Source organism: Melospiza georgiana, chromosome 17 (assembly GCF_028018845.1).
Source record: "Melospiza georgiana isolate bMelGeo1 chromosome 17, bMelGeo1.pri, whole genome shotgun sequence".
Lineage (NCBI taxonomy): Eukaryota > Metazoa > Chordata > Aves > Passeriformes > Passerellidae > Melospiza > Melospiza georgiana.
This window is the reverse complement of record NC_080446.1, coordinates 8023340-8046775: the sequence shown is the minus strand read 5'-3', so window position 1 is coordinate 8046775 and position 23436 is coordinate 8023340. Positions and strand designations below refer to the sequence as shown.

Sequence of the window (23436 nt, the reverse complement as noted above, 5' to 3'; positions counted from 1 at the left end):
CTGTGTGTGTGAGGCTGTTTGTATGGGAGCCTTTTGTTTCTCTCTCTGCAGTGGGAGCCTGTGCTCTGATTGTGTGCATTCCAGGCTTTATCAGCACTGGGAAGATGTTGCTTGGGATTTAAGGTTCTCAGAGATATTCTTGTTTGGCATTCACAAAATCTGGAGACACGTGTTGGACATGGGCATTTTATAGACTCCAACAGCACAGCAAGAACTACAACCTGCTTCAATACAAAAGGGAAAGGAGGAAAAAACAAACACAACAAAAAGCTTTTCATACAGTGTTTGAAAAGCTCCCTATTAACAAAACACATGGCATAAAATGTGCTTCTTGTTGTGTTCAGGGGAAAAGTGAAACAAACTGCTTGAGAAACGCATTCATGGGAAAGATGAGCGCGGGGAAAGCTGTTGAAATTAAACAGTCACTTGTAACATCCAGACCAAGAGGCAGTGCCAGCAGGAAGAGAGGGAAATGGAGTACAAGGTCTGCATCCCAATCAGAGCTGGGGACTGCAGCTCCAGAGCACCAGCCAGCTGCAGGAGACATGAGCACAAGTCCTGACTCTGAGCACCTGGAGGAGGAGGGATTAAATGCTGCCTCTTCCCAGGTGAGAAGCACTGTTGGACTGCAGTGGGAAGGGTGAATATGAAGCTGGAGTAGAGGTGGAGAGGCTGGTGGTGAAGGTTGTGTTGCACAAATGATGTGAGTGAGCCCAGCAAAGCCCTGCTCACTCCAGCATGGGGTGAAGTGGAAGCTGTTGGGAGGTGAGCTCTGCTGTGAGATCTGCAGCTCTGAGCAGCTTCTTTCAGGGCTTGATGGGCATCCCTGTGCCACCTTTCCAGTCCCCAGCTCCCACAGCTGCCCAGCACTCCAAAGCATGGCTACCTACTTAGGTTACCAAGACAGCTTAAACAGAAGCATTCAGCTTACACCTGAAAGATGTCTGTTAGTACCAGATCATCTTGATGCCAAACTCCAGCCCAATCAACATGACCTGGAATAACAAAGCTACTTCCCCACACCCAGAGCACCCATGGCCTGTGGGAACTGCAGACCCAGCTGGACTGGCCACCTCCACAGTCACAGACAGTGGCAGCACAGTCAGCCCTGCCCTGGCAGTTTGCTGAGCTCTGTCTCCTTCCCTAGGGCATACTGAGAAGGTGACATGTCTCTGTGGCAGTGGTGCCAAAGGGATCAGAGTTGTGGTTTGGTTTGTGCCTGGCCATGGGGTACAGGCAGCATGTCCCAAACAGACCATGCAGAAGGGACAGGACATCCTCAGCAGCAAAGCTATGAGAGGCATAAGAACAGGATCCAGTGGATTATCCTGAACACTCCCTTCCATCCTCCTGCCCTCTGGCTGGGCAGCCCTGTCAGATGTGTCCAGGCCTGGGGGTGTCTCCCATCACTAACTGGGTTTTTCTGTGTAGATTTTTTTTTTTTTTTGCAGATGTCTCTGTTTATGACAGAAGTGTGATTAAAACAGGCATGTGCTTCTCTGAGAGGCAGGGAAGCCATGGGGAGGGTGAAGTACCATCTTGAACTTAACAGCATGAAGAAGTGGAGTGGAAGGCAGGACATGTTTGAGGTCAGGGGGTGTGGGAGAACAATGGAAGCAGTTATATAGAACTGGTTATGCTGTTGGAAAGGTATCAGGTGTTGTCATCCCAGTTTCTGTTCCTCTTCCCAGCAGAACATTGGACTGATTTGCACAATTCAGAGCGGCCATACCTCTCCTTTTCCTTTGCAGTGAGTGAACAGAGTGGATGAGAGGCTGCAGTACATGCCAAGACAGTGTCACTGTCCCTTTTGGAGTTGGCTGTGTGCCTGTAAAAGATCTGCTGCCAGCTGGGAGTTGGGGCAGAAAATGCAGGCAGTCCCTGGTAGCTGTTTTGAGATACATGAGCTGGTACCTGGCTTTGTGTGGGAGATGTCCATCACCTCTAGATGCAAGGGGGCAGGAGGAATTCAGCTGCATAAGTACTAGGTGGTGGCTGGGTGCAAGTAAATTTAGATAGTGGCTTTTGAATGTTTTTATTTGGCTACAAGCAAGTGCTGTTGTATTTACTCTCTCATCTCCCCATCTGTCTGAAAGGAAGAGAGCTAGGAAATGTAATCTGGTACTGTGTAACATGTTAAACTGCAGGAATGCCTTTTTGTGTGCTCCATCAGAGCTGTGTGGATGGGCAGGGGCTCTGCCAGAGGCACTCCCATCTGCAGCTGGTCCCATCCCAGGGCATGGGGCAGGGCAGCACAGGGTCATGAAGAAGGTGAGCTGATGTTCCTTGGCTGTGAGCCATGTGGGTGATGCACCCACAGCTGGAAAACTCCTCTGCAGCACATGGAGCACTTCCCCTGTCCTGAACCTGCTGCCAGGCTGGAGCCTGTCCTGCTCTGCTCCTGTCCACTGTGGCCTCTCAGTCCTTCCTCACCAGCTTTCCAGTTTGCTTTGTCCCTACATTTATCTTCCTTCTGTGGTTGGACATGTGACTGAAGGCTTTAATTTATTCACAGCCCTGCTTTTGGTAATTTATCCTTTGTAGTCTTTGCTGTCTTGTATTATTTAATTCTGTGAAGCACTCTGGGATTCAGTGTGTGTGAAAGATGCTGTACACAATAACATTATGCTGTATTGTTTGTGATTTGCAGGCCTTCTGGATTTCTAATTCTGATTGCAGTGGTGGTTTCTGTTATTTGTGCTATGGCTGTGCTCAACAGCCTCAGCTGGATCAGACTTCCCTTCCAGCCCTTTCCTTCAGCATCTCACACCTCATTGTGCCCTGATTTACTGTTGGCTTGCTCCATTCCATGTGTAATGGCTGGAAATGCAGGACAGACCACTGGGACGTGGATTTATGGTGTCCTGGTGAAGGCTGAGGGCCAAACCTGGTGTCTGACTCCTCGTGGGCTGTGGGGCTGCCCTTGGGGAGAATGGGAGTTGTGCTCTCTGGAGGTGGCCCACGGAGTCTGTGGGTTCCTCCCTCAGGAGGGGCTGTTTGGGGCAGCACTGGGGCAGCACAATGAGCAGAGTGAGAGCTGCCTGTGAGGGGTCTCTGCTGGGCAGCTGGACACGGCCAGAGCTGGAGGAGCTCATCAGCCTGTTCCTTGTGGGACAGGAAGCCCAAAATAGGGCAAATCTTGGGGCTGCTGGCGTGCTGTGCTGTGTTGATGAGGGGATGCTGGCTGCTGCCCATTGCTCTGCTGCCAGGATTGCTGCCCCAGCTACACATGGTCAGCCCAGAGCCTGTGCTTTGTGCCACTGCAGCTGCAGTTGAGGTGTCTGCAGCTGTGGCTGACAGCCTCCTGTGTCCTGCCCTCTGGGTGTCTCACCTGAGGATGCAGGGGCAGGAGCAGCACAGAGGGTGTTAGGTGGGATGGGCTCCTCGAGCAGGGGTGCCCACCTTCACTTTGGTTCACGCTTTTCCTGAGCCTACAGCACTGGGGCTTCCCAGAGTCACAGGTGAAGTTACAGCCCACAGTGTTTGTATTGCTCTGTCTATCCAAAGCTTAAGGCTCCCATCAGAGCAGGCTTTTCCCCTTGTCTAAAGTCTGTGCACAGCTCCACTTTATGCACCAAAAGCCACACTCAAATTTTAGTTGAATGCTCTGGGCTTGCAGCCTGGTAGAGATGTGGCCTTCCTTTACCATGCTGCAACCCAGGACAAGAAGAGCAGAGCCACAGGGCCTGTGGTGCTGGATTCCAGTACCCTGGGGCTGCTGGTAAGGGTGGGCACCTCCAGCTGCTCATGGTTTCCCTTTGCCTGGTCCCAGGTACGCCATCGACCGCAGCACCGACGCCGAGAGGATCTTCGACATCGATGCCAAAACGGGGGCAATTGTCACAGGAAAGGTCCTGGACCGGGAGACAGCAGGGTGGCACAACATCACTGTCCTGGCCATGGAGGCAGGTGAGATGCAGGGATGCTGTGTGGGGCAGGAGGAGGAATCTGGGTGCTGCCCAAACGCGAGTGTTAATCAACACCGAAGTAAAAAAGAAAAATAAATGCAGCAGCACTGAGTCTGACATCTCCCTAGACAACCTAAAAATACTCTTCCTGAGCTGAGCATTAATAAGGGAGCATGGTCGAATAGTATATTTGATGAACACTAATCAAATTTGTGTTATCTCTGCGCCATCCCTGCCAGTCATCCCTGCACAGCTTGCTGCCTGCACTCACACCTGCTGAGCAGCACCGGGGGCTCCCGGGGGGCTGTGCTCACATCACTGCCTCCCCCACATCAGTCCTGTGCCCTGGTGGATTGGATGTCCCCTCAGCTGGAGCCCTGTGGCACTGCAGGACTGTCAGCCCTTGCTTCTGCCAGAGCTCTCAGAGTTTGGGATTCACAGGCTGTACCTGCACCTGGGTGTGGAGCTCTGGATGCCTGGAGTGGTGCAGGCTTGGCACAGAAGGAATGGATGGGAGATCCTGGGATGCAACAGTGGGAAGGGACTGTGGGAGCAGAATGTTCCAGGCATCATGCTGGGAAACAGAAAGGCATTGCCATATTCTTCAAAGTTTTCCATCTTTTGGAGGTGCAAGTCACCAGGGTAGCCTGGGCCCTGCTGTGCTCTGCCTCTGCCCTGCAGTGGGTACCAGGGAGCTGCTGGGACTGCAGAGCACCTCCTTACCCCTGCTGACATATGCCAAGATTGTCTGCCTGTGGGCAGGAGCCTTCTCAGGCTTTGTTCTGAGTGTTTCTCTGCTCATTCTTGAGTGTTCATGTTCAAGGAGCCAGGTCAAGGCCTGACTTGGGTCCCAGAGGTCACATCCTGCTACCCACTCTGGCCAGGTGAGGGCACAGGCCCTGTAGCCCTAGAGAGGAAGGGTCAGTGGCCCTGGCCAGACCCCCAGTGCCCAGAAGGGACATCTGTGCCTCCATGGTGCATCCCAGTGCCTCCCTGTGCCATTGCTCTGTGCTGGGTGAGGGCAGTGACCCCTGCTCTCCTTGGCTGTGGCCCTGTTGTGAGCCCTGCCTGGGCACATCCCAGGAAGGGCAGCCCAGCTGTGCCCTGTGCTGGGGCTCCATGGGGAGGCTCTGCAGGGAGCGGGGATGGCAGCACTGCAGCACAACTCAGCATCCAGAGCAAACGTGAGGTGACAAGAATCAGAAGGACAATATTTACACGCTGTGGCTAGGATTTCAGAACAAGTCAGTAAATGCTGCAGCTCCCCTCTGGCAGGGAAGCCTGTCAGGCTGGATTGCTTCAAAAGCCAGGGAGACTCTTCAGTGCTCTGACTTCTCCCATGGTGAGCTCTGACTCATCCGTTTTAGCTGCCCAGACATTCTTCCCAGTGACATTATCCTCGACGTTTTGTAATCATGAAATATTAATGACTGATATTGAATTTAAAGTACAATTTATGTCTGGATCCTCTGGTGGAAAGGGCAGTTGTAAAGGTACAGCCTTGTGAGTGATGGAGGGGTTTGGGAGCAGGGCTGTGCAGCAGCTGTCAGGATGTGCCTGGTGCAGTGGGATCAGCCCTGCAGTGGGAGTGGGGAATGCAGGGCAGCAGCACACCCAGGAGAGCAGTGCCTGGCACACAGGTGTCTGTGGGGTGCAGCTGGGTGCCACAGGGCTGGACATCACCAACTCCATCAGAGGCAAGTGGTCACATAGTCTCTGTCCTCAGTGAGATGTAAACTTGGCAGGAGGAATGGAACAAACCCAGTGGGAGTCCTGCTGCTCAGGAATGTGCCTCAGCTCATTGGGGCTGGTGGGAAACTGTACTCAATTCCCGTGGTGCCAGGGCTCACTTGATTCCCATGGCATCAGTAACATGGCCTGGAGTGTGTTGCAACAAGATATTGCATCCCTGTGGCCTCTTTGAGCTGCCCCTCCTGGTCTGCTGTCAGGGCTGTCCTGGGCAGGGTTTGACCCCTGCAGGCTGAAGGACAGCCAGCCCCACTGGCTGTGTCACTGGCTGTGTCACTGCCCAGCCCCACAGGCAGCACTTGTTCCCACAGGCAGCTTTTGGGGCTCAGCAGCTCCAAACAGGAGCTGTGCCCCCTCCCTGGAGAGCCCCGTCTGGCACCCACTGCTGATCCTGCAACAGAGCTCGTGTCCAGGTTATTTCCCACCTGTGGCTGTCAGAGTATATTTGCCCCTGGAAGCAGTAAGAAAAGCTGCAGCAGGTGCCCAGCTGTGCCCAAGAGCTCTCTGGGCTCCCCAGTGTTACCATGAGGAGCAAGGGCAGCTCTGTCCCCCAGCAGGAGCTGCCAGGACCAGCAGAGTGCCTGGCCTGCAGCATGGCAGCCAGCAGGAAGCATGGGGGCTGTTCAGCTAATCTGCCCTGGGACCAGGCCAAGCGTTTCCACAGATAAATCTTCATCTCCCTCGCAAGCTGTTTACCTTCCTTGGGCTAATATTAGTGATTCTCTTCCTGTTTTCCTCTTTGCTCATGTAAAATGATGAGGCCTTGACTGCTGTGTCCACTGCTGGTAATTGAGATGATAAATCTTCCTGCTGGAGACTGGCTTTAATCAGAGCATTGTGTTTGGATGCAATTTAATGACTCTCATGCTGCTGAGTTTGGGCAGGACTCAGGAGAGGTGAGAGCCATTTATGTTACTTGGCTTAACTGCTGCTTCCACTTTGCTTCCCCTCAGCTGGGGACCACGTTTTCAGCTCCAGCCTCTGATACAGCCACCTGTCAGACAAGTCACACCCCTGGCATGCCCTGCTCTGTCCTTGGCAGCAGCACTCTGGTTTGCAGGCAGGAGCTGCACAACAGCTCCAAACCCACCCTGTGCCCCAGCGCCGTGGCATCAGGGCTAGAGAGCAGAGTGGCACATCCCAGCCTTCTGCTCTGCATTTTCTTCTCCCAATTTGCTGAGATAGTGAGGAAATAAATTCCACTCCTGCCTCTTCTGACTTCCTTACTAATGTAAAAATTTTGAATTCAGTATTGTACCAATTTGGTCTTGACACAGAAGAGCAGATTGGATGCTGTGCCCAGCAGTGTCCCTGAGCTGGGCTGCTCCAGGTGCTGCAGATGCCTGTGGCAGCCCAGGGTCTCCTGGGCTCTCCTCAGACCCAGAGAAGCTGCTGAGCACTTTGGGGTGTGTGTGGGGATGGGGGCAAATGGCATCTGCTGGATTTGGAGCTCCACAGGAGATGTTTGTGTGTAAAAATGCAAAGTGTTTTGTTGTGAGATTGCGTGAGGGTCTGGAGGAGTAAGGGCTGGATCCTGGCACAGCAGAAGCCACAAGTCCCCTCCTCTCCTGCCACAGCAGGGGTGACCAAGCACTGTCAATCCCTTCCCATCCCTGGGAGCTGCTGCAGAGCTACAGCATTGCCCAGAGCTGCTCAGTGTCAGTCCTGTGAGCACTCAGCTGTCTGCAGCTCAGGGAGAGGCCAAGTTGGTGTTTTGCTTCTGAATATTGAAGAGGAGAATATTGTCCTGTTGAGATTACTTACTTACATGATTAATTAAATAAGGAAATACTCTGGGATGTGGATGAAGATTCCCCCGAAGCATTTAACCCTTGGCCTGAGGGTTGCTGTGCAGCAGGACTGTGACCATCTCCTGCTCCAGAATCCTGGCACTGCCTGTCCCATCCCTGCCAGCCCTGTCCCAGTGCTGCCTGTTCTGCTGTGTGGCACTGGGCAGGGTGTCTGGCTGAGCCCTGAGCCACGCTGGTGGCTGTGCCACAGATGCAGCAGTGTGGAAGCACTGGGCACAGCTCTGTCCCCCACGCACAGCAGCTCCAGTGGCTCTGAAATAATTCCTCCCATGTTGGCAAAGGCAGCTGCCAGTCACCAGCCTGGAGCTCCCGTGCTGCACGGCTGTGCTCCCAGCATCTCCCTCTTGTTCTGTGTGTTTTCCATGTCTCTTTCCTCAGTCTTTTCAGATTAATGGCATTCCAACTCCTGAAGGAAATGCAGAAAAACGGCATGTTTAATTTTAATTTAGGGAAGCGTTTAGGTAGCAGCCTAGTTTTCTCTCTGCTGTCAATCAGGTTTTCTCAAGGCTGACATCAATTAGTTTAAAAATATTGAATGTAATTTTGCCTGACACAACATATTGCAGCCACTGCAAAATATAATTTATTTTAGAAGAAGAAATAATTAAACTAATTTGCATGTCAGTCAGCTGAGCTGGAATACCGAGGAGAGGCTGCAATGGAAGATGGTTCTTTTCCCTTCCGGTTGCCCCCAGCCAGCACGTGCTGCCCTGGCCTCTGTCACGGGCCAGGTGAGCCCTGTGATCGCAGGTGCCTGCAGCACCCACCCCACAGCCTCATCCACCCTCTCTGCTTCTCTTTCTGTCCCTGGGACCTGCCTGCTGAGCCTTTTGGCATTTTGGGTGCGTGCACACAGCACTGCCAGAGTTTCTGACCTCGCAGATGTAAATCCCCTGTTAGTTGAGTGCTTTGTGCCTTTCATCACAGATGAGCTCCAGCAATCTCAATCACACTTCTGACCATCGTAATATCAGTTTATGCCACTGTTACAAAAAACACATTTCAGATGTTTTGAAGATAACTTCTTTCAAATACATCCAACCATTTTTCATTTTTTCCACCTGTAAATCCAGGTACTGGCTCAAAGGATGAGGGAAGTTGATAAAGCATTGGGAAACCTTCAAATATACATTGTACAGCCAAAATACAAAGAAGCTGATATGTGCCTCACTGGAAAGGTAGACAAGAGTGCAGCAGTTGCCTTTCTAACCTCGATGTTCCTGGACACGTCAAATTCTGACCCTGTCACTGAGCCGGGAGTGAGCAGGAGCCTCAGGCTTCAGCAGTTTTGGAAGGGCAGAAGGACAGTTTCTGTATGACAGGGTGCATTTGGAAAGGTCACTGTCTCAGAGCTGTGCCCAGGGAAGCAGGACGTGAGCCCTGGCTGGGGAGGGGAGGGTGCAGGTGCCCAGCTCTGTGCCCAGGCAGGGATGTGACCCCTGTGCTTCTGCCTGGCTCTGAACACGCTGCTCACATCCCTCCCCAGGGGCTGGGGGAGGTGGACTCGAAGGGAAGCTGCTTTGCTCAGGATCACCTGGATGTCCAGAGCTGGCACGCACCGTCCCAACAGCTCCTGGGTTTGGTAGTGCTGGGATGGCTCCTGCTCACAGCTGGCTCCCACACTGTGGGGCACTGAGGGAGCAGCTCCTCCTCTGGGTCACAGTTAGGAAGGGGAAGAGCTGGAGTCCTGGATTCTCCTCTCCCTCTCCCTCTCCCTCTCCTCTCCTGCCTTTTCTCATCTTTCTCTCAGCAATCTCAGCCTGCTCCAGAGCTGAGCAGCAGGGATGGTTATCCATCTTCCCTGTGGGTTGAGGAGGGGGTGATGAAACGCTGTCATCCTCCTTCTTGCAGGAACTGAACCCTTTTTCTTCCTGCTCATTTGTGGGCATCAAGCACACACCCCGCCGCCTCCCCGGGCTCCCTTCTCACCCCGCTGCCTCCCCCTTCCTCTCTTCCTGCAAGCAATTTCACTGCACCAATATGCCTTTTAAAATAACACATAGTTCTAGGCTTTTAGTCACGACTTCAGCCTCCCTCCCCCAAAAACAACTATCTAATCACCAGAGCAGCTGGTCTGGGTGAGAGGGAGTGATAACGTGAGAACCGGGTGAAGGCAGCTCTGGGGAGGGGGCTTACATTCCTGGCTAATTATGGAGCAGCGCTAAATCTCCTCTCTCCGGGGTCCTCCCCCACCTGATCAGTTGGGGCCACTATTAATGTTATAGACAAACAGGCAGCAGAACTCCTGCCTGAGCGTGGAGAGAAGCATTAGTTCTGTCACAGGTGCAGCCTCTGGGTAAAACAAAGGAGATGGAGTAAGAGGGAGTTCTCATTTCTGGAGATATATGAGGTGCTTCAGCAAACATCAGGCCCTCCAGAGTGATTTATAATCCTGTGCCACGGGCTCGGTGTCCGTCGGCAGTGTGTGTGCAGCTCAGTGATGCTGCAGTGAGTGGAGGTGTAATTGCTGCCCCATCCCACGTGCAGAGTGAGCCCCAAGGGAGGGGGGGTCCCCGGGACCACTGCCTGTGTGGGGCTGGGCTGGTGAGTGCCAGGGTGACAGGGCTGCCCTCAGCCTTACTGCGTGCCCCCCTCATGCCAGCTGGTGGATGATGTTGTGTTTAAGTTCAGAAAATCCCAGTGTCAGCATTAGAGTCCTGAGTCCCTGGGCAAGAGCCTCGAGCCTCAGTGGGGCACATTTGACCCTGGGTCACCTGGGCACAGCACAGCTGGACAGACAGATCTCAGCACCAACCTGTGCCCTTAGCTGGTGCAGCTGTTTCACATCCCAGCTCCCTTTCCTTGACTCTCAGATGTTGCTGCCAGTCCTGAGCACCTATGGATCAGGATCCAGGTACCAGGGGGATCTCACATCCCAGTTTTCTGTCCCATCTTGGTGCTGTTTTGCTGTAGCACAGCTCCTGACCCTTTTGGCTGGGACCAGCTTTGGGCTGCTCCAGTTTTCCAGGGGTAGATCAGGTGGTGTTTCAGGGCTCCTTGGCACACAGCCCAGTGGCTGGGCTTGCTTTGCAGGGTGCAGTGGGGCTGAAGCATGCTCTGCAGGTGCTGCTGTCCTGCAGACAGTCTGTGCCACAGGCAGGCAGAGGTGCAGTGCTGGCAGCAGCCACCATGGGCTCTGGACAGATGGGGATGAGGGGGTTTGCTCTCTGAGAGCAGCAGTTGTCCTTTGTCCTGAAGCTCTGCTTCTCTCTCTGTTTCAGACAACCACTCCCAGGTGTCGAGGGCCTCTCTCCGTATCCGAATCCTGGACGTCAATGACAATCCACCTGAGCTTGCAACCCCCTATGAAGCTGCTGTGTGTGAGGATGCCAAGCCAGGCCAGGTAGTGAGAGTCCCCCAGCCCTGGTCTAGGGCTGCAGGCAGCTCTCTGGACTAGTGCCAGCTTGCCCATCTGTCCCCCCTGCCTGAGAGCCTTGGTGTGCAGCCCCTGTGCCAGGGGGAGTCACTCTGCCGCTCCCACTGAGCCCATTGGCAGGGCTGAAGGCTCGTCCCTCCCTGGCTGCAGCTGGTGATGCTGCTGCCTGGACCCTGCAGTGGGGCCCTGGGAGAGGCTGTGGGAGCAGCTCTGGTGCTCACCTGTGCCCTCTCCCCACAGCTGATCCAGACAATCAGCGTTGTGGACCGGGACGAGCCTCAGAGCGGGCACCGCTTCTACTTCACCCTGGCACCTGAGGCCACCAACAACCACCACTTCTCTCTGCTGGATATCCAGGGTGAGTCCTGCTGTTCCCTTGGCCCAGCATCCTTCAGGCTGAGCAGCACCTCTGGCCATGGACAGGGAGCTGGGTTATGGTCTCTCTGTGCCAGCTCTGGGTGCTTTGGGCATGTTGCAGAGCTTCTTGTCAACCTGAAATGGTGGGACTGATCAGCTAACAGCTTGGATTTCCTCAAGGAGGCTCTGCCAGCTTTATTCCTTGCTGCAAGCAGCTACAAAGCTCCTCTCATGCTGTCTGGTTAAGCCTTTGGTATTTTCAGGGCTCTCAGTCCCTTTCTTGATGGGAAATCTCCAACCTGCCTGCAGGCAAGGAGATGATGTGGATTTATAGAAGAACATGCTCCCATTTTGAGCGTTATGATTTATTCCTCTCCAAGGTAAATCCTGGAGCTGGGGTCATCTTGGGGCTGCCATGTGGGTGGCCAGCCCTGTGCCCCTGACAAACGGGAGCAGCTCCAGAGCCCTGGGAGGCAGTGGAGCCATGCTGTGGGCAGCCCACAGCCAGTGGGTTCTCTGGGACACAGCCTGCAGAGCCTGATTCCCTGGGAGGTGGTGGATCTGGATGCAGTTCCTCTGTTTCCTGGAGCTCATCCTCTCCTTTGGGACAGGCAGCCAGGCAGAGTCTGTCTGTTCCTCTGGGCAGCTCTGGGGTTCTCTGCATCCCTGAGCTCAGTAGCTCATCCTGGGTGACTCAGTGCTGCTGTGAGTGATGGGGTGCCATGCAGGTTCTGCTGGCTGGGCCTGGCAGCTGTTGGACTTTGCAGGCTGCATTTGTGTGGACAGTAACAATCCAGAAAAGTAGTTATCAGGATGCTTCCTATTTTTGGTTGGTGTTTAAGGGGGAATTTAGGTGCTGATTGTAGCAATGGGTACAGCAGAGTCCCCTGCAGATACTGGGACCCTCTCCAGCCTCATGTGCTTGTCACAGGGGCCAGCAGATCACATTGAAATTCTTCTTTGGTTTTGGTTGGGTTTTCTTTTAAAATCATTCTCTTTCTCTGCTTTTGCAGCTTTATCTGCCAAAAGCCTGGTTTAGTTTGTTCTGAGCTTATCACAGGAGCCTTCTGCTGACGTAAGATCCTGCTTGCTCAGTTTGGTTCAGCATTATTAGGGGTAGTCAAAATGGAAAAGCTTCAGATGTGATGGTAGCACAGCTGGGTATTGCTTTGTGTCCTGAGCAGCACAGCTGTCCCTGACCTGAGTCCCTCCCCCTCTGCTCAAGGGCAGCTGTTCAGAAGACCTTTGCTTCTTATCATGTAAACAGGCTCTAATCCTCAGCCAGATTTTGCCCCACACCCAGCGATTAACTTCCCTCACTTTCTTTGGAAAACCTTATGAAAATGTGCTTGAACACGCTGAGCTGCACCGGGTGTCCATCCCTGCCCAGCCCACGTGATGCTCTGAGCTCTGGGCCAGGGTGTCTGCATGGCCAGGCTGCCACCCCAGAGCCACCACTGCTGTTTGCTCATCTGCCAGGGAACTGGCTGGGGGTGTGTGGGGCTTGGCAAGGGCTGCTTGGCTCCCTGGCTCTGTGTGGGTGTCCACAGCAGTGCCCAAGAGCTGCCCTTGCAGGAGATGCAGGACACGTGTGCCACCATCTCCTCCAGAGCTGCTGCTCTCTTGAGTGGGATGAGGCTCTCGTGGCACGGGGTAACTCATTGTGCTAAATGATCCCTGGAGCTTTTTGTGTGGTGTAACACTGCATAAAATGAGTAAAAGCTGGCATCACCTCCCGCCTCCTGCTCTTGGGAAAAGAAATGTTGTTGCTGCAGGGTTATTCCCAGAGTGTTTGGAGACCCTCCCAGTTGCTGAGCAGTGCTGTCTTCCACAGCAAGAGGAGGTGGCTGCCTGTGGCAGATGGAGGCACCCCTCATTTCTAACAGGGCCCTTGGTGCCATCTCCCTCCCTTTGATTTCTGCCCCTTCTCCACTCCATCAGCTGCCCTGGGTGCACTCACCTTTGCCCCTGCTCTCGTAGGTGACCTTGCTGCATCCTCCCCTGTGTTCCCCATTGCCTCCCTCTCCTGCATTCACCCCTCTCCACCGTGCATTGTCTCTACTCCCCCGTGCAAATATCAGTGGTGACAAACTGCTACCACCAGCCCATCTGTTTCTTTGTACAAATTTGTAGCCAGTTTTGAAACGTGATTTATAAATATTGCTTTTGCAGCCAAGGAGTGACACTGATGGATGTCAGCACAGATGGATTCTCTAAGCTCTTGCTTAAATCCTCTCTTTTGCTTTGCACCTACTTCACTTGGCTCCTTTGTGGCACCAGAAAGCCACCTCGGGGAGTGATTTGTTCTCAGGGTGGGGACAGCAGGGTGGGGACAGCACTTTTGGGGCTCCCTCCAGATGTCCTGGGTGTGGCACACAGAGCTGTGCTGGCTCAGGGCTGGAAATGCAAAAACCAAGGGTGTCCCTGCAGCCACATAGCTGAGTTACAGGTGATGGGCAAGTTGGGCTTTTGGAAACAGCACCATGGCCTGTTGGTGCCTCTCTTTCCCTGCTTCTGCTCTGTCTGAGGGAGCTCTCACACACTCCCTGATTCACCAGACAAGGAGTAAATGTCACCTGTGGTAACAACAGCGAGCATCCAGAAGAAGATGCCCATCATATGGAGTGACTAAAGGGAGAGATGGAATTAGAGAAGCTGACCAGGTTAAGATCCACCTGGTGCCATTCCAAAGGCATTCACCATCCTCTTGTTTCCTAACTCGCCTTTTGCTGGGCCTTTCTGCCCTGAGAAAATTGATTACAGCGGGATCAAAGGCAATTAAAGCCTGAAATCATGTTCTCCAAGAAATGCTAATTGTGTTGGAAGGGATGGTAGAAAGCAGGCAAGCCCAGCAACCTGGAAGGAGTGCTAGGTAATGTGGAGTGACACATGGAGCTACTGACTCCAGGGCTCAAGGGCTCGGCAAGCAGATGTCTGAACTCTCTGCAGGTCTCATTAAGAGCATGTAAGGGGTGATAGAAGATCTGAAAATCCTAACAATCAAAAGCAAAATGTTAGGATTTGTGGATTGCCTGAGGATAGAGGAAGCCTCCTGCAGCCCCGCAGGGATGCCCCTCTCAGCACCAGCAGCGCAGATGCTCGTTTGGCTGGGGCAGGCTTGGGGTGGGCGTGTGTAAAAGAGCATCAAACCTCCTCGGGGCTGAGCAAACACAGAAGGAGCAGCAGTGGTGCTGTGGCCTGGTATCCAGAGAACTCGAGAGAAGGAAGAGGCAGAAGGGAAAACCAGGATGTTTCTTCCACCAGCTGGGGCTGGAGGAGGTGTGCTCCCTGGGGCAGCTCTGGCAGCAGTGTGCCCGCAGGCACAGCCGGGTGCTCCTTCCCTGAGCTGCTGTTCCCAGGCTCTGGGGCAGCAGAGAGGGGGAACACAGGTGCTCACAGGGCCCTGTGACTGTGGGAGAGGGAAGGGACATCAAAATCCCTCCTGCTCTGCTAGCCCTGTTTGAGATTGAGTTATGAGAAGGATTTATTAGTTCTATCTTCAAGGCTGCCAAGAGCCTCTTTGGAGAGGGAGTCTGGGAGACTTAATTATTTTATTATTCCTAGTGACATTAAGCTACCACCAGAGTATATTGCCTTTCCAAAGTTCCCTCTTAGGGCAGTGTTGATGAGTCCCTGTGTGTTCAGCTCATGTCAGTTCCTGCCCTGCCCAGTGCCCTGCTCCTCAGGTGGACAGAGGGGCCATCTCCTGCCCTGTCACGCAAGGTGATGTGATGTAACACAGGATAATGTCACTGCGTGATCAGAGAGAGGGTGGCAGGAATCCTACGAAGAAAATGTCAATTTGTGCAGCAGGAAGGCAGTGATAGTAAAAGGTTTGGATTGGGGCATCAGAGGACACTCAGCACAGGCTCAGCAGAAGGTGCAGCTTTGTGGGGACTGGGCAGGAAACCAAGTGTGGAGACCCAGAGTCGTCTGTTCAGGAGAGCTGTGGATTAACGTCTGCTCACATTGCAGTGCTGCTCCTGAGAAGCACTGCTGCTCCTCAGCTCATCACCCCAGAAATGGATTTGGCAGGAAACTGCTGCAGAGGAGCAGACACGAGGGCTGCGGGGCCAGGGCTGCCTGGGCTGTGCCAATGCAAACAAATCTGCACCAAGGCACATCCCCAAGCAGCTGCTGTGGGCCAGCCACATGTAAAGAAACAACTGCACCAAGAGAAATGACAATTGTTTTGTAGGAGATTGCCTTGGATGCATTTTCCAGGATACACATTCCAAGATCTGGGCAAAATTTTCCCAGATTTGTGATCAAAAGGACTACAATCGTATGGCAGAGCACCTTTTTTTGGAGTATCTCAGAGGGGAACACCAAAGTTTGTGAGTGACAGGGGTGCAAACACCCAGCAGAGAGGAGTTAATGGTGGTGGGGGCAGGGGGTGGTGGGCAGCTGGTGGAGCCATTTCAGTGCCAGGGGCAGGTGGTCCCTGCCAGGCTGTCAAGCCTTGGTGAGCAGTTTCATTGCTGTACATTTGAAATCTCTGTGCATCTCCCTCCTGGGATGAAGGGCGCCTGCCACCCTGTTCAGGAGATAAAATACAGTTTCATGATGTTTTAAGTAGCATTTGTAGCTGTGATTTTTGTGGCTCCCTTGCCTCAATTTTGGGTCACAGGGCAAACCCTCAGCCCCTTCCTGAGGCGAGGTTTCTCTGAGCAGACCTGTCTGTCATGCTGCTGTTAAATTTAACCACCACGTTCTTTATTTTGACTTGGTGGGTGGCAATATTTCTTTTTCAGTGGTGCCAGACTGCCTAAACTGTCTGGGCTGAGCTGAGGTTGGTGCCTGCCCCTCTGCCACTTGCATGGGCAGCTCCCCTTGCTTTCTAGAGACTGTTTCTAAAAATACAGCATGCCTTGTCGCAGGTCCCTCGCAGGAGCTGGAGCTGCCTGTAAACAGAAGGGAGTTGCCAACCTCCTGCTGCATTTCCAGAGAGGTTTGGTGCTACCCCTGTGTTTGCACAGTGCTGAGGAGCAGCTGGGGGAGTTCCAAGCCCTCTGTTCCAGCAGCCCTGTGTGGAGTGGAGGAGCAGGGCTGTGTGCTCAGGGACCCTCTGAGCCAGGATCTGGCTCCAGCCCCAGGCTGGTGACCTGGCTGCTGTGACAGTGACAGCAAAGGTGACCTTCGTGGGCTGTGGCCAGAGCCTTACCCTCTTACAGCACTTTGGTCTGTCCTTTTTGTCCTGTGGTGTCGTAGACATTTTTTATGAAAAATCTTTTCTTTAGGGTTTTTCCTCCTGGGAAGCTGAGAGGACTCAGGAACAAAATGTAAACATTGATTATCTGCTGCTGTGGAATGCAACAGGTAGATCTTTGATTGGCCCATGTTGATTGTTTCTAATTAATGGCCAGTCACAGTGAGCTGGCTCAGACAGAGAATCTGAGACAGCTGCCTTTGTTATGATTCTTTCCTATTCTATTCTTAGCTAGCCTTCTGAAGAAATCCTTGCTTCTATTCTTTTAGTATAGTTTTAATGTAATATATATCATAAAATAATAAATCAAGCCTTCTGAAACATGGAGTCAGATCCTCACATCTTCCCTCATCCTAAGACCCCTGTGAACACTGTCACACTGTGGTTTTATCCCCACTCCATCCAGGTGTCTGAGGCTCACTTTTATCTGGACTAGCCAGGAGTTAGTCCTGGTCTCTTGCTGAGATAGTGCCATTAACATTATTTATATCCCCCTGCTACACTGCAGCAAGGAGGGGGGACCAGCACCAAATGAGATCTCATTACCTTTGTGCAAACGATTAGCATAACAATAATTTTTTTTTTCATAGCTCATCTTTAGCAGGCCACAGGCAGCTCTGAGGTGCTGCTGCCACCACGCTTGGTCCAGCCTCCTTGCCCCCAGGTGCCAGTGCTCCCCCGTTCCTGCTGCCACCTGTGCCCATTGCCGTGGTGCTGCTGCCACACGCTGCCCCAGGAGCCTCAGCCACGGTGGCAGGCGTCCCACAGGACAGGAATCTGTGCTCTGCAGTGCCCTGGCTGCCACAAACACCCTTTGGGATCTGCTTCCTGGCTGACCAGCAGATTTTCCATCCTGGCTCACCTCCTGTCCCCACCATGCCCTGGTGCTCTCGTGCAGCCCCCAATCCATACAGCAATTTCCGTGGTGGCAGCAGCCCAAGGGCCAGAGTTACTGTACATGTCTTTTCCAATGGAAGGGCTGATTAATAGAGAAAGGGGATGGTCTGGCATAAATCAGCTCTGATGAGCAGAGTCTGTAGACAGCAGCACCTTGCTGTGAGTGGCCAATCCATGGTTTATTAGATAAAGGCTGCAGACAGCCGGCAATGGCTTGTGACACCTGGCTCCAATTGTCACTTGCAGTTCAGCCCCATCCTGCCCATGCTGGCAGCCTGCAGCACCCCTGAGCAGGGAGTCAGTCCCAGTGTCAGTGCTGTCCCTGCTCCTGGTGGGCAGCAGCTGCTCCTTGGGTTCATGGCTGGCTCCAGGGCCCTGGAGGGCCCCTGAAGTGGCTGTGTTAATGGGATCTTAACGAGCTGTGCTGTGCCAGCTGAGCCCCTCAAGCAGCAGGGTGTAAGCAGATGGGGAGGAGGATGCCTGACTTGGCTGGGAGGCTTGGAAGAAGCTCTGCCTACTCCTTCAGGAGTTACAGAGGATTACAGGGGTATCTGGCCCTCCGGCTGAGGCAGGACCATTCACTCATGGCTTTTGGCTTTGGAAGAAGCAGTGTCTGCTCTTGCAGTCTCAGTGCCACCTGCAGACCCTGTCTGTTCATGTGTACATGTCAGCAGCTGATTTTTATCCTGACTCTGTGCCACTCTCAGAGGGTCTTTTGGAAGTTTTTCCCCTCTCTCTGTGCCACCTACATTGTTTGTCAGGGTGGTTCAGACTCATGTGCTGCTGCTCCTGTGCCAGGCTCGCTGCCAGGTGTGGTGACAAAGGAGATGCCAGGCTGGCCCTGAGGTGCTGCTGGCAAAGGGGAATGTGCTGGAGTGGAGCTGGAGTGAAGCTGGCCATGTTCAGGCACTCAGGCTAGAAGGGGGTAGCCATGAGCTGGATCCATGTGATGGAGGAGGAGGAGGCCCCAGGCTCTCTCAGGATAACTGCTGGGGGTGGTGTAGGAATAGCTGCTGTTCCAGAGCATGGAGGAGCCCCTGGCAGGTGCTGCAGGCTGTGATGATTTGGGGGTGACTTTGCTGAGGTTTTCCTTGTTCCCTGCAGACAACACGGCAGCGGTGCACACGCAGAGAGTGGGCTTCAACCGCCAGGAGCAGGACGTGTACCTGCTGCCCATCCTGGTGGTGGACAGTGGCCCCCCAGCCCTGAGCAGCACAGGGACCCTGACCATCCGTGTGTGTGGCTGTGACAGCACCGGGGCCATCCAGTCCTGCAACAGCACAGCCTACGTGGTGTCAGCCACGCTGAGCCCCGGCGCCCTCATCGCGCTGCTGGTCTGCGTCCTCATCCTGGTTGGTGAGTGCCTGCCTGTCCCCTGAGCCCTCCCTGGCCTGGCCTGGCCCTGCTCCACTCCCTCAGCATCACTGCATGTGGGCACAGAGCTTCTGTGCATCTGTCTCCTCCCTGGTAGCTGCAGCATGGGGGACACGAACCTCAGTCCCTGCTCAGTGGGGAAGCTCCCATGTTTGTCACAGCTCATGGTGCTGGGCTCCACGAGGCAGCCAGAGCAGAGTTCCCTGTGCCAGGCAGGTGTGATGCTGCCCAGCAGAGCCTGGAGAGCTGCTGGCTCGCTCCCTGCCTGGACAGGCAGGAGCCAAGAGCTGGTTGGCAGCTGCCCTGCTGTGCCCACCGCAGGCGTCCCACAGCAGATGGGGCTGTGTGAGCCCAGCGTGTGGTGTGGGGCACACAGGTCTGCTCTTACCTGAGAAGGTCACTGTTAGAGTGTGTGGGCAGGATCAGAGCTGGGCTGTGGTCAAACCAGAGTGCTGCCTAGGTCAGAACCTGTACCCTGGGAATGCTGCTGCCTGCCACTGGCACACTGGCACAAGCTTTGCTGGCATGGGGAGTGTGTGCATGTGGGAATGGGCTCTGAGTGAGGGGTGTTGCAGCGCCCTCAGGTTCAGCACAGGACACTTGATGGATGCAGCTGCTGAAAGCCCTCTCTGCCCCAGAGCTGGCTCCTGGCCGGCTCCAGGGCTTGTCCAGACACCCGTGGGAGGCAGCACATTGTTTGGTGAGGTTTCCTCTCCTTGGCATGGCTCCACTCCCTGTCTCCTGCTGCATCTCCGTTCAGAAAACCCTTTCCCACAGGGTGCACTTTACACTGGTTTCATTTTCCAACGCAGTGCAAACAAATTTCTGCCTAATTGCCCAGACAAATAAAGTGCACATTGGTGCTTTAAAGGTGATGGGCTGAATGGATGATGATCCAGGACACAGCTGCGGCTCGCTGCTCAGGCTCTGTGCCATCTGCTCCACGTCTACCCACCCAGCGTTTAGCTGTTCTGTGAATCATGCACCCCCTTTTCCTGCTCACCTTCTGCAGAGCCCATCCGTTTGTCTGTCCAGCTGTGTGTTTATCCATCGCTCCCTCCTGTCTCAGTGGTCACGCTGCATGGCAAGGGAAGCTCCTGGTCTGCCCTGGAGCCTGGGCAAACCTCTTTCCAAGCCAGTACACAGCAGGGCTGCTGCTTGATGAGCCAGGGTAATGGGAACCCTCTGGCATCCCAGCAGGGCTTCCTGTGCCAAGGGTGCTGTGCCCCCACCCCTGCCACCGAGCAGGGTTGTCCTCACCCTGCAGGAGCAGAGCATCCCTGAGACTCTGTGCCCCTCTGACTGTCTGTTCCTTCCCCAGTGCTGGTCCTTCTGATCCTCACGCTGAAGCGGCACCACAAAAGCCACCTGACCTCTGAGGAGGACGAGGACATGAGGGACAATGTCATCAAATACAACGATGAAGGAGGTGGTGAGCAGGACACGGAGGCCTATGACATGTCAGCCCTGCGCAGCCTCTACGACTTCAGCGAGATCAAAGCTGGCGATGGAGGCGGGGGCCCAGGAGAGGGGGGCCCAGGCAGAAACCCATCCTCGGAGCTGCACGCCCTCCCGCAGTGGGTGCAGAGCCCAGACCTGGACTTCTCTGTGTTCAGAGACTACATCTGCAGGAAGGTGGAGCAGGCGGACGAGGACCTCTCTGTGCCGCCCTATGACTCGTTCCAGACCTATGCCTTCGAGGGCTCGGACTCGCCAGTGCCCTCGCTGAGCTCCATCAACACGTGGTCCAGCGGCTCGGAGCAGGACTTCTCCTACCTGGGGGGCTGGGGGCCGCGGTTCCGGCAGCTGGCGGCGCTGTACGCGGGGCGCCGGGGCGGCGAGGACAGCGAGGAGTCCTAGCTGCCCCTGCAGCCCCTGGGCCACCCCCGGGCTGGGACTGCTGCCCGAGAGCTGCCACAGGGCGTCCTGTGCCCCGGGCCGGACTGCACGGCTGCCGGCGAGAGGCTGCACCGGGGACCGCTCCTGTGCGGCTCGGGTGGGGAGCCCGGAGGAGCCGCCGGGGCGTCCCCAAAGCCAGTCTCCATTAAAGCACTACGCATTGACTTAAGAAGGAGAAAATCTAATTCAAGAGGGTTTGGAGAGGGTTTCTCCCCCACAAATTATCATTTAAATAGATCTGTTCGGTGATCCCCATCCAGGAGAGGAAGAGCGAACCGGGAGCCTTTTGTTGTCTAAATTGTTTTTGTCACTTGAGTCGGAGCATTTAAAGAGCTTTGATTTCTTTAAGAGCTTTCCTTGCTGAGGGAAACAAGCTTTTAACTTCTGTTCAGGTTTTCCCCTCCTAAGTTTATTTGCTTTTTGAAGTCTTCCTTCTCGCTGCTCCCCGTGGGGCTCTGGGCAGCCCCGGCTGCGGGCGCGGTGCTGGAGGGAGGATGCCACGCTGGGATCACACCCTGCAGAACGGCTGCTCACAGCTTTCCCTTCCGTGCTGCCAATCGCTTCACCCCTGTCTGGTGATGTGAAGGGGATCCCCAACACTCCCTGCACAGCAGACGTTGTCTGTGAAGTGCTGGTGTGCCCCACAGCCCCATTGGCACACAGGCATGTCCCACCTCTGGGCCACAGAGCAGCTGCGGTGCTGGGCAGTGCCATCGGAGCACCACCCCCAGGTGGGCTCTGCCAGCCCCTCACACAGGACCTGGGGTTTGCAGGGCTCCCAGCCTGCCACTGGCTGTCAGCAAATGGTGTGAGCTGCACAGGGCAGCAGGCAGGATGTCAGTGCTCCCTGGCCCACAGTGGCTGGTGGAGAGCTGCATCCCATGGAGGACCTTGCTGCAGGGTGCAGGAGAACCCTGGCCCTGGGGAGAATAATTCCTGCTTGCACCCAGCTGACAGCAGAGCATCACCGTTAGCAACAGAACAGCCATCCCAGGAGATGTGTGTGAGGCCAGAACCTGCTGGCACAGCTCTGGGGCCGAGCTGGCTGCAGGTTGGGCAGCACATCTGTGACACCTCGGGATGCCCAGGGTGTCCCCTGCCCAGCGCAGTGTCCTGCAGCAAACCAGCATGAGCTCCCAGCAGGACTGCTTTTGCATGTAATTCCTGGTTTTGGGAGGCAGGGGAGGAAGGTGCCAGTGGGATGTGCCAGTGCTCCTTAGGCTGCAGATGATGCTGGAGGAAAGCACCGGGTGCCCAGTGCCTTCCCAGGCTGCCAACCACCACAGGGAAAATTGAACAGCCTGCAGAGTGATGTCCTTGCACAGCACCTCAGGCCATCCTGGCTGGTGCAGCTCCTTATCTGTTCACGTTGGGAAAAAAATCAATTATATCATTGATAGGTAACTGATACGGTCTCCCAAGGCCTGACACATCCTGGGCTTGTCATTGGGTTTGTCCTTTCAGTTTAACTACAGCCCCTGTTTCTCTCTTTGGAGCAGGTTTAACCGTAGGTGTACATGTGTGTCCATTTCTTTACTGTGTGTTGCTTCCCGGCTGCTGGCGTTCCTTTGGCAGCAGAGAGGGACAGGAGCTGTGCCTGCCCTCAGCTGCTCCTGCCCACTGCCACCTGTGCAGAGCCCAGCTGGGCTCACGCTGGCACCAGGAGCCCCTCAGGGCCTCGGCTGGCACCCGTGCCCAGCGTGCTGCTGGTTCACTGTGATGATGCTGGGCAGGCAGCAGGGCCCTGGGTGCCAGCTCTGGCCACAGCATCCCGAGCACCTGGCACCCCGCACCTCCAAGCAGGAGAACAGGAGAAATCCCTCTCTTTCCTCAGGAATGTGTTCGTGTTTTCCCTCTGGGCTGCAGAGCTGAGCCCCCCGGGCGCCGGCCCTCCCTCTAGCCAAGTGTTGTGCAATAGCAGGGCTCTGTCCTCGCAGACGGGGTCTGACAGGGTAGGTGTTTAGCACCCCTCCCATCCCCGCGCAGCCCGTGCTCCGCATGCACTCACGCTCGCGTTTCCCGTTCTGTAAATACAGGAGGTGCCCGCGCCCCCCGCCCGGCCCCGCAGGGGGAGCTGGCAGCTGCCACCGTGTCCCACGGAGTCACTAAGGTTTTGTTTCTCTACCCAGATGAAATTAGAAGGTTGATTTCCTCACCCTTGTTATTTATTTTTTTTTTTTTCTCAAGGTCTTTCTGGGACCTGGAAATAAATTATTTCCTTGTCGTCTAGTCTGCGTCTTATGTGCTTTTTTGGTCTTTTTTTTCCTTTCTTTGCATTGCCCTCTCATTGTGGTCCCTTTGGTGCTTTCCACGAGGGGCTGGGTGGCTGATGGGCCATGGCACAGCCAACCCTTGCAGCAAGTTCCCACTGGCAGGATGCTGCATCTCTGGCTTCTTCCCATTTTTCATTGAAATGCTCATCAGAAAAAGCTTCTTCAAGAGAAGGGTCATTTTTTTCTCTCTGAACTTGAAAAAAAAATGAAAATGAACAATGAAAAAAAGTGCCCTTGGTTTTCTCCGTCCCTTTCCAGAGAAAGTTGGGTTGTGCTTTGAGCAGCCCAAACCATTGTATGATTCTGTAATTCTTGATGGATTCAGTATGTCTGAGCATTGTCAACAGCTTTGCTACCTGACCCATTCTCATTTTGGTGATGCTGTGTGTTACAGCAGTGTTCAGTTACTGGCAGCAGCTAAAAAACCTTCCTTCAAACTCAATTTTAATACTGAAACAATGCAAATAAATGACATTCTGGCCTGACCCAGCTAAATCAATTGCTGGTGGTTTCCTTGATGGCCAGGAGCTGGGGAAAGATCAAGGTGTTCACGGTAAAATGTGACCCTCCCTGAGCCTGGGAA

The 23436-nt window shown here is 54.4% G+C and overlaps 1 protein-coding gene across 1 annotated transcript in view; it reads left to right on the top strand.

Moving 5' to 3' along the window:
- The window catches only part of CDH22 (cadherin 22), a 78841-nt gene extending 56032 nt beyond the window's left edge, over window positions 1-22809 (top strand). Inside the window, exons 8-12 of the mRNA XM_058036016.1 lie at window positions 3773-3909; window positions 10690-10811; window positions 11085-11202; window positions 18412-18663; window positions 20003-22809. Of these exons, the coding sequence (XP_057891999.1) occupies window positions 3773-3909; window positions 10690-10811; window positions 11085-11202; window positions 18412-18663; window positions 20003-20541 (1168 nt within the window). The 3' untranslated portion in view covers window positions 20542-22809. The remainder of the gene's footprint in view (window positions 1-3772; window positions 3910-10689; window positions 10812-11084; window positions 11203-18411; window positions 18664-20002) is intronic.
- The last annotated feature ends 627 nt before the right edge of the window (window positions 22810-23436 follow it).